General features: G+C 39.6%; 1 protein-coding gene across 9 annotated transcripts in view; it reads left to right on the top strand.

The window, feature by feature from the left end:
- Nucleotides 1–14,425, top strand: part of adgrl2b.1 (adhesion G protein-coupled receptor L2b, tandem duplicate 1) — a 76,686-nt gene that overhangs the window by 32,105 nt on the left and 30,156 nt on the right. For 5 of the 9 annotated variants that reach the window (XM_030160858.1, XM_030160862.1, XM_030160860.1 and 2 more), the window contains exons 3-6: nucleotides 225–438; nucleotides 4,487–4,596; nucleotides 6,430–6,444; nucleotides 7,615–8,415. In XM_030160858.1, coding sequence (XP_030016718.1) covers nucleotides 225–438; nucleotides 4,487–4,596; nucleotides 6,430–6,444; nucleotides 7,615–8,415 — 1,140 coding nt within the window. The remainder of the gene's footprint in view (nucleotides 1–224; nucleotides 439–4,486; nucleotides 4,597–6,429; nucleotides 6,445–7,614; nucleotides 8,416–14,425) is intronic. The other 4 variants (XM_030160859.1, XM_030160857.1, XM_030160863.1 and 1 more) reach the window with 1 other exon arrangement.

The raw sequence follows: 14,425 nt of genomic DNA, 5'->3' as shown, positions 1-14,425 counted from the left end.
GAGATGAATTGTTTTGTCTTTCCCTATTCCTGTATCGTGTGTAATGGCCCGCCTGTTTAAAACTGCGGTAAACATTGGACTGCTGTTGCCTATTGACTTTTTTGCCAGTGGATTTTTACAGCATGATGTGTGGTCTTATTGTATTGCAGCAGTGATCCCTTTAAGTCATTAATTTTATTTGCTTAAGTTTTTCCTCTGTCTTTGTGTGTCTCGCCCTCTGACAGGGTTCAGCCGTGCAGCCTTGCCTTTCGGGCTGGTCAGGAGAGAGCTCTCATGTGAAGGATATGCAATTGATCTCCGCTGCCCGGGGAGTGATGTCATTATGATTGAGACAGCCAACTACGGCCGAACTGACGACAAGATCTGTGACGCTGACCCATTCCAGATGGAGAACGTCAACTGCTACCTCCCCGATGCCTACAAGATTATATCACAAAGGTAAAAAGCTGGGGAGACCAGGGATCTTATTTCACAAATATAACCAGGAGCTGGGGAGGCAAGGAATGGACCTCAAGGGGTCTATGTTTTTTCTTTTTTTTCTTTTTTTTTTTTTTTTTTTTTTAAACTGTGTGTGACTTTACCACACATAAGAAATCCTGTTTTACAATCTCCTACAGGCACCTACACAACGGACAATTACTCAACACGTCGCACCTTTTAAATCTTTTGGCTCCTTCATTGACTAGATTATGTAGGTGGCATTTTCAAATACATGAAACTTGGCACTGGCTAATTCTTGACAGGCAGGAATTGACAACCATGTGCTACAGCTCTTCACACCAGCCCAGTTTTGTTGCTCCTGTTTGAGTGATAATCAGCGTACCACAGAGAGACTGCAAGTCACATGAACACCCTCTTAATTCCCTATCTGGAACATTGGGCTTGCTTTGTTCAAATACTTGTACTGCATTGAAGTGGCTTTGCCTCAGGTAGTGAGCAATGCCCATCATCATGCTTTTTATCCCAGTTACCCTCTCACAGGATGCTGTTCTGCTGTCAAACGACAGTACAGCAACACTTCAACTCGACTTCTGCTTACCCCTAGAGGTGTGTGTATTTTTAAAGGGCACTGGATGAACTATTCATAAATAGTAACCAGCGCAGTTCATCGTCGAATGCACTGCCCTGTCCTAACCTGGCCCCTGTAAGCGAGCTTTTGAACATCATCGCCCACCATCTTACACCTCTGGGTTTTTTCCTGCCTCTATTCTCTTCTGTATTTACTCCTGTGAGATGCACCTCTATAAAACAGCTCAGGAGTAGATCACGTCTTTCTAAATTTACAGCACAGTCTCAGTTCCCTAACGCAGTAACACCCTGCTGACGGCGTCCATGCCCCTCGGATTGACTGCAACCTGCTTTATTGTGCATCACATCTGCTGACATGTCAGAGTCTCACTTGCCTGAGCTGCACTTCAAACTTATCTCCGTGGAAGATCCCCTGGAGGCATTGTGTAAGGGAAAGCTTTGAGAAGACTTTGTACCACAAACCCTTAACCACAATTATTCTAATGATTCAGATCAGAGGAATTGGGCTCCTGACCATAATTAAGGTTGATGTGATAACCAAGGATGTTAGAGTATTCACCATGCTTCGGAAGACCCTGATTAGTCGTCTACTACTCTGCAGCAACCTAAAACAAGGATTTTTTTTTTTACTGCATCACATTAAAGGAGACAATGCACTGCCCATATGGGGAAGATTAACAAAAGCCAATAGCAACACAGACAGATAAATAAACATATTAAACAAGACCACAGAGATGGGAACAATGAGAAGTCTGCTGCACAAAGTGGCACTTTTGTTGGTTTGGAAATTGCAACAAAAGCAGCCCAATTTCACAATGACAACACCCAGACAGGAATCAAACTACATAATTTCAACATCTGCATTGGAGGGTTTTGTCATGTGAAATGCTGGTTGCAGACAAAATATGTGACTAGATGAAAAATTTATGAAAAAACCGAAGGAAACTGTTGTTACTGGGCCTGTGTTAGAATCAGGTTATCATCTGTGTAAATAGATGCATACCTGGCCTCTCACTCTTCTTGCCTTGATCCTTCCACCTCTCTGTCCCCACTGGTGCTGGTACACAACCTGTTCATACACAAGAAGATAATACCAGGAAGCTTGTTTTGCTGAGTTGCATTGCATCATTTCACTGGGCCACCTATTACCTGACCCAGTAAAATTGACAGAATAAATCTTTTAGCTAGTCAGGAGTGCAGCTGTTAGATAAAAAGCAAGCAGGACAACACTTCCCTGACATGACTATGTGCTCAAAAAATATTTTCGAGTACATGCTGCAGTTTCAGCAGCTCTTTCAAACAGAGGAGCCATGTCAAAATGCTTAGCAACAGCATCCTCCCTTTTCTCGAAAGCTGAAGCTTAAAAATTAAAGTACAATAAATGATTGATGAAATGAATTGAGCGAAATTTTACAACTTAAAAGGAACAAGGGTGGAGGAAGTATTTAGATCTTTTTTAAAGCTGCACTAATCAATACTTTTTATACTTAATGTGGATGAAATGATCTGTCATGTGTAAAAGGGAACACTTGGAATGAAGCTGTGCCTTTAGTGTCTCTCAACTTCAAGCATTCTGGCTATAAATGATCCTGTTTTGCAGGATTTTTACCAGTTTTCTGTTTTAATTCACAGGTTCCATTAGTGTTCATTTTTTTCAGATGGTCGGCAGCTGTTTTTAGCAAAAAAAGCTGTGATAAACCCATTGCACATCCAGCACTTAACAGCAGAGTTGCAAATTTAACAAGTAGCTCATGAACGCAATAGAGTATAAGCTGCTAAATTTCCAGACACCTAAGAAATAAGAAAGACCAAAGAAAAATTGATACATTTTAGACTTATTCTTATTAAACTTTTCATGTTTAATAATAATTTTTTAAAAATTTAAATCCAGCAATACACCTCTGTAAAATCCTGCACTGAAAATAAGTAAAAACCCAAAAATGTGGTTAAATATAAAGGTTGGCATATTTGAAGTGTGGGAATTGTAATTATTTTATATCAGTCAAATAAATGAAATGAAAAGTAAAAATTCCTCAGAGATATGATGGAGAAAGTAGAATTTAAAAAAAGAATACTGCACACTATTGCTACTTCAGCTATTACTTACCAGTCCAGGTAGCATGAGTCAGTGTGATTTGTAGACTATGGACTCAGAATTAAATGTTCTACCTTGCAGCCTCACTATCATCTTCTGTCCATCAATGATGTGGACCCCCCCCCCCCCCCCCGTAACTCGCTGTACATTCACTGCAGACAAACCATTAAAGTACATTTCTTAAATGCATCTGGCACCATATTGTCCACGATGTTAAACCATCATAGGGAATATTGATGCCATTTTTTTTTACTTCATAATGGACTTTGCACCTTTTTTATTCACATATAATGTTTAATAATCCATTAGTATCAAAGGGAGAGTTTTAACAAAGGATATAGAGTGAGGTTTGAAAAGTAAAGTCTGGTTAATGTACACACATTTGTCTTTTGATTCATTATTTTAACATCCTGCATAGCGGAAAGTGCACCGTCAAAGCTTTGTGTGGTTTTCAATTTGGATGCTGTGCAGCTCAGTCCTATTTTATAGCGACAGAAAACCTCTTGAATTACTAATGGATCTTTGAAAGTTATGTCCAATGTTGAAATGTATGTCCAACTTGCATGACTGCTACTGACCTTGTGAAATATTTATCTCAGGCTTGCAAATTGTTGAATGTCCTATTTTGGTGCCAATTTTTTTTCTTGTTTGCCTCTGTTACTGCTGACATTATTCTCAATCCCTCGGCCTCGAGAGAGCTTGATTGAAGCGGAGCCAATTTCACCCTATACAGTATTTACACAAACTCCGTCCTCTGCTGTTCCTACCCAGTCCCCCCCTTCCCCTTTCATTTACTTGAACTTTTTTCACCGCCAGAAACATCTCCATGCACACACACACATATACGTGAACACACATCATACTGTTATTTCACTGCGGGACTCCATTTATATACTGATAGGGAAATCACTTCCTGCAGAAATAACACATTCACACCGTGCTTGTTGCGCACATGCGGCGGAGCTGCTCTGTTCACCAGAGGCCGCCATTCCGGTCCAGTGCATGCCACAGCCACCTGCCATGTGTGTTTTAATGAATGTCTTCCCTTTCAATAGCGGTATGAAGACGTTGTTAAAGGAAATACCATCACTAATTCTTAACATGCCTTTAGCTGCTCTGTCTCTGTTACTCATTATTACATTAATTTACATTCATTTACTCTTTCTTAATGCTTTCAATCCTTTCTCTGCCAAGGTTTACACTAGAATTCGTATAAGACAGCCCTGCCTGGGATTTCATCCATTTTAATTGTAGCGCTGCAATGAACTTTTCCCCTCCTGTGTTATTAATGTTATTTTTGGCGAGTACTCTTGCTAAGGGTAGTCATGATGAAATCTCTGGTCAATCTTTTTTTTTCTTTAGGTGCAACAACCGTACGCAGTGTGTGGTTGTCACTGGCTCTGATGTGTTTCCTGATCCATGCCCCGGCACCTACAAGTACTTAGAGGTCCAGTATGAGTGTGTTCCTTATAGTAAGTATCGCCATCCAAATCTCATACTGAACTCTTGCTGTGTTTTTTTCCAAGTGTAAAAAAACATGCTGTGACTACTGTCTTCTTTTTACTTGTATGGATTATATAGAATCTGTTGTTGAACTATATTAAAGGATATTTAATGTAAATTATTGGTAATGATGCTGAAGGTGAAGAGTTGAGTCATTGAAAGGGACGGTAACCCCAAATTAACAAAAAAATAAAATAAAATGAGATTGTTGTATTGTACATATGTCTATATTAATTGTGTTAGTCATAATCAGATTTTTTTAAGTTTAGATGTTTACATAACTGTGTTTGACGAAGGTGATGGGGAGTCAATAAAACATACAATAGGATAAATTCATGCCTTGTTAAATAAAAAAATCAACATGAAGATCATGAGCATAGACAAATATGTTTTATTTAGGAGCCACAGTGGAAATAAAAAGCACAAGGCTAAATGTCCTGTGCTTACACTATGAGGTAATAGAGTTTTCATTTCTGACATAAAAAAAAAAAATCAATAGTGAAACCTTTTTCCACTAGTCTGGATCTTAAGTCTTCTCTGGCAACCATTTTTATGGGGGCTGTTACATAGACCACATTATATTAATTTATAACTGAGAAATTAACTGTATCTTATTTTATTGTAAAAGCTTATCTAACAAAAGGGGTGAAGAAAGGAAAGACTGGATGAATGCAAAGGATTCAGTGTGAGTCTTCCTTTTTCTCATTTGGCTGAAATGAGCTTTAATTTTATTAGACTGTAAGACAGTGTAAAAATCCCCAAAATGTTTGAGATCTTTCTGCATCTTTTCTTAGATTAACCAATATCCTGTTACGGAGTGGCTCTAGTCTTTCCATTCGAAAATGTTTCGGTTTAATGTACTTTGAGAGTTGTTGAAATTCAACACCATTTTAAAGTCTTTCTGGCATCTTATTGGAGTTAATCTGCCTTAAAAGGGTGTTTACAAGTGGCTCCTAAGAGCAGCTGTGGGTTTCATCCCTCCTGTGAAAGTACTTAATATTAAACTGATGAAATGTAAACATTTTCAGATATATTGACTCTTTTTTTTCTTCTTTCAAACAGACCTCCCTTTCACCTCCTCTGCAGCTCCCCCTGACTAACCTCTTTGCTCTCATTTTTTTAACTCTCAATTTTTCATTTACCGTCTCTAGCCTCTTCCCCTGACCCAGTGTATGCAGAGTCCGCTGAAGAAACTCCACGTTAGGCAGACTGTTCATCAGTCATCTCATGTGCTGCTGCGCTGTTTAGCTCATTTAAGAGTTTGGTCCGTAACATGCACCGTGTCATGTTTAATGTGTGTAGGCGAGCGAGCTGGAATCAAGTTTTGATTTGTGTTTAAAAAGTTTGAACAAATCCCACCCTCAGTCAATAAATATGCCAAAAATAACTTCTTTGCTGTTTGTCTATGAATGTTATCCATCTAAATATGTCCAGGGTTTCAAAAAACAGACATGCATTTTTTTTGGAGGGATTTATTTTGCATTTACAGTGGCCAGTACATTATTTTGTCAGCAGTTTAAAGATGATATAGGAATGAAATGTTTAATGTGCTGGAAAACGTTGCACATACTGTAGCTTGTCTCCAGCCATAACTTGTGTGACTTTATATCCTAGGATGAGAAGCCTTTCACTAACAAACATCATCTTTTCTTCTAGCTTTTCTTTTTACAACAGCCCTGCAGTTCATCTCATGGTCATATCTTCCAACTAGTATCTTCGTTTGTACCTGGTAGTTGACTAATGATAACCTTTCTCTCCCTTTTGCACTCTTTTTTTGCTTTCTTTTCCAATGCCTGAAATAGAAGTGGAGCAAAAAGGTAAATGAGTGGTCTGGTCCTTTACCCCCCCTCCGGCTCCTTGTTCTGTGGTGTTGAGCACAGCTCCCCTCACGTCTCCTCCCCCCTGATTGCCTCTCCTGTCAAATCCTAAACCCTTAGGAGGATTGTATGCACCAATGGAGTCCAAATGAATTCCAAAACAGAATTTCAAATGACATCCACGGTCATCGAATGTAGTTTTTCCTCTTAATGCGAAAGAAAAACACCAACTGTTCGGTGTCTATTTTTTCAGGGACTCTTACTTAGCACTGTGTTCACCCTTGAAGAATAAATTGTTGTGTATATATATATATTCTTATTTGGCTTAGTCGTAGTTTGCTTGGCCCTACTTCTGCTGCACCCATAGCACGTGATGTGAAATAGCAGTGATGGCTGAGTGAGATTGGCATGGACTAAATGCAAGTTTGAAAAGAAGAGAATTCATTGTGCTCATTTCTATCCAGAACCAATTAATTTAACCCGTCTAAATGGGAACCTTGCCATGGCCTCCCTCAACCATCAGTGGTTACTCCTGTCTTTTGCCACAGAAGTAGTGAAAATCCTTTACCACTGTTCGATCTACTTCCCCAACCTTCACTTTCATCTTACCTCTGCTTTGCTGCCGCCACCACCATTGACAACCTGTTGTTCACTCTTATCACAAGATGTGAAGTCTGTTCCCTTATTGTTTTCTGTTTATGACCCCAGTCATGTGAATATGCATGTGCAGTGTGTCCATACACCCAACTGTTCATGTGGCATTTGATGCCAAATGCAAGCTGGTAAATTAAAAAAGAAAAAAAGACAAATAAATCTGTGAACTTCTCCCATTTCCCATATCTTTCGTTTGCAGGATTTTACCTTTTTTGTTTATATTTTGTTTTGTTTTGTCCCTGTTAGGTGTAGCAGCAGAACCTTGATGCAAGTTTTCTTAACCTCACATTTCTCATACTGATTACACTATGACACATTCATTTTTTTTCACTATTCATTAGCAATAGTACACAGCATTAGTAAAAAATATTCTTCCAAATTCACAGTCCCTGATCTTTTTGTCCTGCACTTATATTGTACAGCAGCGAGAGTGATGCGTGTCATAGACAAATGTGCTATATGTCTTTGTCCTATTTTGCCTCATTGTGTTTTTGTTATTCTCTTCTTTGTCACTAGTTTTCATTTGTCCTGGGACTCTGAAGGGTGTAGGAGCTGCCACCTTCCTGTTTGAAGCAGAGCAACAAGCAGGTTCATGGTGCAAAGACCCACTGCAGGCTGGAGATAAAGTGTTCTTCATGCCCTGGACGCCGTACCGCACTGACACCCTAATAGAGTACGCCTCTTTGGAGGACTTCAAAAACACTCGCCAGACAACCACTTATAAACTGCCACACCGTGTTGACGGAACAGGCTTTGTGGCTTATGATGGTGCTATCTTCTTTAACAAGGAACGCACAAGAAACATTGTCAAGTTTGACCTGCGAACACGCATAAAGAGTGGCGAGGCCATTGTTAATAACGCCAACTATCACGACACCTCGCCATACCGTTGGGGTGGCAAGACTGACATTGACCTGGCAGTAGACGAGAGGGGCTTATGGGTAATCTATGCCACGGAGCAGAACAATGGGCGCATTGTGGTGAGCCAGCTCAACCCATACACGCTACGCTTTGAGGCCACATGGGAAACAACTTATGACAAACGCTCTGCTTCCAATGCCTTTATGGTGTGCGGCGTGCTACACGTGGTGCGCTCGACCTATGAAGAGAATGAGAGCGAGGCCAGCAGAAGCCAAATTGATTACATCTATAACACCAAGCTGAGCCAGGGCGAGTACACTGACATTCTCTTTCCCAATCAGTACCAGTACATAACCGCTGTGGATTACAACCCCAGGGACAACCAGCTTTACGTGTGGAATAACTTTTACATCCTCCGCTACGATCTGGACTTCGGGCCACCAGATCCTGCTGAAGGTGAGATCTGCTCCATCTCTGTTTGGTGCATCATCTTTATGTAATGCTTTTGTTGTGCGGTTGCGGCACAGGAAGTCACAGATGGCTGCCTTTTAATTTTGGATGCAATTCAGGTGTGATAAAGAAAAGAGGGTTGTGTTAGTCTTGGGGAAAGGGCTCATTTGCAGACAGAAATTACAGATTCACCTTGGAATGAGGGATAGCTCCTGGAGGGATTTCACCGCTACAGAACCGGCTTCTTTATTACCATGAGGCAAGCTGAGGCACTCTCTTCAGCTGAAGCTCGGACCCTATCAAATTCTTTAATCTCAGGCCTTATCCAAAACCATTATGAACACTGCCCTCCTGAACTTCCCTCTAATGCTCGGAATACATTTGAGAAGTATTGTGCTCACTATGTTGGTTATCCTCTCCTCATTACCTTGGGAGTTGAAGTTGTGTTGCTATGGCTACCTCATCAACTTCACAGGAGTGTAATAGATCAGGAGATAACAGTCGTCCTATTGTGACAAAGTATTTTTAAAACCGCCACGCTGAAGTGTGTGAGTTATGCGCCACATGGTGAATCAAGGTAGATGAATGGCTGAAAGCTGTAAAGAGAGATCAATTACAGTGAAGAATCTTGTCTGGCGGTTAGGGGGCTTAAATTAATCTGTGAAGTGTTGAGAGGCGACATACGTGTCATTAGACAGGGACCTTACATCAAGCTGATAATAGGCCTAATTACCTGACAGCAGCCACCTTATCCCATAGAGCCGGGCTAAGGCTCCTCTATGAAGTGAGAAAACAAGAATCTTGACCTGACTTCGCGTGGTGTCAGAGGCTCAGATTGCCCCTGAGCACTGGTTCGGATTAGGTTATGATTTTTAACTTCTGGATATTGGGGAGGGGTTGCCGGGGGGAAATCTGATTCTTGACTTGTGCTGTTAAAGGAGGTCAGTGTTGATGTCTTAATGGAGGCTGTGTGCGCCTGAACTCTGGCCTCTTGTCAACACGTCTGTTTGTTTTCCTGCCTTTCCCTGGAATCTCCCCAGCATGATACCTCGACACTCGAGGGGGCTCCAAGTTTGTGTCTGTTTTGCTGAACAACGAAAGCCTCAATTAAGAGTATGTTAGAGGAGGTATGAAAAATACTCAAACTTTAATGAGTTCTCCATGCATGGAAACTGCCTGCTCGACTCTACACATCCTGATGTATGTAAATGTAATTAACAACTGAATTATCATAATTACCCTCCTTGTCTCAAAAGAGGCTTAGGGAGAAGAGGAAAGTGGCCATCACAGAGCATTTTCAATGAAGGGTTTAATGTGCTCTCTCAGCGACTGTAATGCCTCGGTAAACATAAATGCCATATAGCCCTGGTGTTGCCACTTGCTGCAGGAACAGTACATTTAATCAACAAACTCAACAGAACATAGTTGTTGATTTCACTCATTATTCTAAGTACCCGTTTCCGCTGCAGTTATTGGGATCCAATCAGAAATGCATCTTTGCAGCGCAACGTCACTGTGGATCATTAAATGTGTTTTATAGGAACATTTTGAAATGTTATGAGCTCAGGAAGAGAGACGAGGTAACTAGAGACACTACTGCTAGCAGCAGTACACTGGGCCCCGTGAATGGCACTTGAAAATAATTGGTTCTTTGTTTATTAGTGTTTTTTTTTTTGTTTTGTTTTTTTTTTTGCTTTTTAGATCTGCACCGTTCCAGGGCTGAATTGTAAGTGATTAAGATTAAAAATAAACTCTAGAAGATAATTGCGGTGCTGGCATCCAGTGCCAAACTCTGAGAAATTGGCAAGATAACACTTCTATCTTAATCTTTGCATGGCACATCTATTGTTTATGATATAGCTGGTTTAGCTCAATTTCAATGATTCGCTATCTCTGCAACACAATATAATGATGTCTTTGACATGAAATCAAAGCTGGTATTTCCTTACACTGTTGATCGCTTTTACAGTTTTTAAAAATTCCAAGTTCAGTGGAAAATATTTAGGGGCATCTAATTGCAGAAATAATATGTGGTGTTCATAATTATGTTTCATTACTGTACAAAGTATACTGAGAATGTACAGAGAATATGTTACTTTAGTGGTTTGGGAGTAGGTTGTGTATTGCCATATTTCTGCTATAGCTCTGTATGGACTCTTTTTCCTCTCTCCATTTTTATATAAAAATACTACCAATTGCCCCTTTAACTTCTTTACTGTGTAGCTGTAAGGATTTATTGCTTTCCATGATATGGCATTGAATTAAACATCCTATTCTACAGGGTAATCTAATGGTGCTGAAATAATGTCTCTCTCTCTCTCTCTCTCTCTCTCTTTCTCTCTCTCTCTGAAACGGAGGGGCACTTGAGGCGTAAAGGAAATTAATTGTGCCCATTAAGATTCATCGACCACAGACTGAAGTTACCTCGAACACCAAATTCAGAGTATTTCTCCCGTTTGTAAAAGTCATGTAACACAATAAGAGTCTGTGTCCTTTTCTGTCAGAAGCATCAACCTTGGCTGTAATGCTCATCCTAGACAGGCACTGAGGTGCCAGCAGGATCCAAGGGTTATATTAGAATTTTAGCAAAATGATCAAAGCAGAAAATAATTGACCGTTGCTACTTGTCTGTATTTTTCTATATTTAAACCTAAGTGTTTGTAGTGTTGCCGATTTCCTAATTGTGGTCCAGGTTGGAGTGATTAGCTGCAATCATTTACCATATTGATTTTTCTGCTTATTGTTCTAAACAGTTCACACCTATTTAAAGAAAATGTCTATGTTGTGCTAATGTGTTGTGAACACAAGGCGTCCATGATCGATACTTAGAGAGTATACCTCCTTAGAGGTCTCTTCAAAGAGGTACATGCCAATAAAAAGCACCACCAAGCGCATGTTGTTACAAAACTTAGGGGGACACCAGTAATGTATTTTCTGTGATGTGCACAGACGTTAACTGAATTCAGTCCAATGAATTAAAAAAAAAAAAAAACTATCAGAAAAGCCAGTAATTGCAGAGAGAATTTCAAGCTAACAAGGAGAGAAAGGAGAAAATTAATTTGTCTTTGAGGTAGCATTGATCTGAGGCCTAAAGACGAGAGGCATAAAATGAACGGCTTTGTCCGAATCACTGAGGCACTTGGAGTAATCTGGTAGCAGTGAACACAAGTGGGCTCCACACTGGATTGAAATGTCAAGTAAAACCCCTATTTCATATCCTGCATACCACACATATCTATCAGCACAAAGCTGATGCTTTTGCTCAGCCATTTTGTGGCTAAACGCAGCTGTGCACCTCGCTGCACTTTGGTCTGCTTTTATATCACTGAATGACGCCTCCAGGTGAGCCTTCAAGAAGGGGGACATTTATAGCTGTATCATGCGCTAAGCTTGTGTTCCACCCTCTGAAGCAACAGAAATAGAGGCTGAGGTACAGGAGTCAGGAGACTAGAAAAAGCTCTAATTGTTGGGCTTGTTGCTATGGCTTATCACTTTCTGTATTTTGGCAAGAAGTTGTTTAAGACGACATTATAAGCATGGATAGCAGGGAGTTTCAGAGCATATTTATTTGTGCCAATATACCCTGTTGTCTGCATGTCTGTGATTATATGTGTCTTATTGTGTATTGTCTTGCCACCTTCCTCTCATTCACTCCATCTACTTGTGACTGTGCTACGTCTGCAGCTCTGTAGTATTCAGTTTCAGGCCTCATAAATTACCCCATGCAAGACACAAGATATGTCCACCAGAGCTTTTTCTGTCTATGGCTCTTTTAGAGACAACTGCCAAAAAGCAGTAGCCCTCATAAAAAATAAAAAATAAATAACATTCTCAACAGCTTTAGTCTTTTCTTTATTTATGGCTTTTTGTTTAGACAAATAATGATATTTTCCACAATGCTGAATGGAAAACTACACATGAATTGTCTTGTGGCCCTTACCTTCGATGCCAAGCCCTGCGTCCCCGTCACGTAGGCTTGAATGAAGCAAAACAGCATGAGCGCATATAAACAGCCTAATGTATAATTCATGTCTTGTGGGATTTGTTTCTCTGTCATTAATTACTGGCTTTGGCTCTAGGTAAAAAGGCAAAAAAGACGGAACAGTAGCTCCTGGACTGTTCATAGCTCTGTGAGACAGTCTTATCAAGCCGTGCTGAAATGCTCAATGAATAAAGACACATGGATCGAATACATAAGGATCAGCCAACACACACACAGACATGGAGTCACACCATGTATTACTCATCGTGGTATATTGGGCATCATTAGAATGGCAACATGCCTTTTAGCTTGGTTAAGTGCTAACTGGTGTTCTCTTCCTATCCTTGTGCTTTTTATGTGAGAAAAATGATGCTTCTGAAATTTGGATACATGACATTGCTCATTATTTTACACAATTTAGAAAAGGATTCCTGCTAATATAAGAATGATTTTGGTCCACGCTGTGCATATTTGATATTTCCTTTTGCTCCATTTGCTGTAGTGGTGGAAGGATTAGCCTTGAGTGATTCACCTTCCAATTTTAAACCACCTTAATAATTCATTAATACCTTAATTTTGGCTCTAAGTTCACATTGCTGTTCATAATAGCAGGTATTAGATAACTTACATCGCTATATTCAGGTTGGGTTTGGGTCAGGTAGATTTGTTTAGATTAATTTTGACTATGTGAGTTAAAAGGGCTTTTTCAATGCAGTGACATAAGCTGCAAAGATGAGAAGAAGTGCAATTTCTAGGCCTCTCATCATCTGATTATGGTTTAATATTTTTGTCATTTTCCTAACAGATACCTCTGAATTTTCTCTAGGGGGTTATAAAATTGTAAAACTAATTCTACTCCATCTCTGATGTCTTGACTAATGACATCACATAATGCTTTTTCTTCCTCTTAGCCCTGTTTTAATTTACACACTCTGTTTAGAGTCTGGTGACAGTCATTTTTCAAGTGTTCATTCTCAAACTTTTACATTATTTACAAGAGGTATTATTCAGCATATGGCAACAGTATGCCTTTGGTGTCAGATTGCCCATCAAGAGTGACTTCACTGCCTCTTGAGAGAAATGGTAGTTAATTGGTGCAGCCCTCTCTTGGTTGAGTGCTATCAGAGGACACAGGACTCTTACTGGAGGGGAATTTTCTCCTCACAATCAAAAGAAAAATTGTTGCGTGTATGGTGCAGACACATCAATGTATGCTCACAAATACATCGACATCTGACAAGCGCTTTACTTTATGTAGTATTGAATAGATATGTTGTATACTTGATGTTCTTGATGTTTTTCACAATCACACTGTGATACCAAACCCAAGACACATTGACTACAAACATCCAAAGAGATTGTATCTTCTCTTTGATTAAAAAAATCACTCAGTCGACATCTGAGTGCCCTTCCTAATTAAAGCGATATGATTCCATGCCTGCAAGAGTGAACACAAGCAAGGCAGTGTCTAAATGCCTCATAACAAGAACTCATACATAGTTTTAATTGTGAAAAATAGTACATTTCATGCTTGTTTTATAAACTTGAAATTAAGTATTTTAAGCCGAGGCATCATTTGAGGATGAATGTACCAATAGGAGGAGCATAAATATGGATGTGTGTGTGTTTTTCTGGAGCAAATTTATGTGGAAAATTTTGTTTGCTATTTTATTGTATAACTTGTTCTCACCTCATTATCATCATTAACTGTGAAAAAATGTATTGCAGAGAAAAAGACCAAAATAAAAATTAAGCTCAAGCAAAAAATATTTCCCTATGATTAGATGTGTCAACTATTTTGACTGTTAACAACTATTAACAGAAAATGTAAAGCTTTGTCTTAGGAAACTGTGAGGAGCATGTTTTCTGTAATTTAATTAGTCAAACTAATATTGAAAAAATAATCTGGAGGATAATAAATAACATACAGTAGTTGCGGCTCTTGACACTATCCTATAATTTTATAATTTGTGCTGAAATGTTTGAAGAGCAGCTCCGGGCTCCGTGCGTTGGAGCAATATGCTCTCAGGAGCC

Source organism: Sphaeramia orbicularis, chromosome 17 (genome assembly GCF_902148855.1).
Source record: "Sphaeramia orbicularis chromosome 17, fSphaOr1.1, whole genome shotgun sequence".
NCBI lineage: Eukaryota > Metazoa > Chordata > Actinopteri > Kurtiformes > Apogonidae > Sphaeramia > Sphaeramia orbicularis.
The sequence above is the reverse complement of the archived record's forward strand: the minus strand, read 5'-3'. Positions and strand labels throughout refer to the sequence as shown.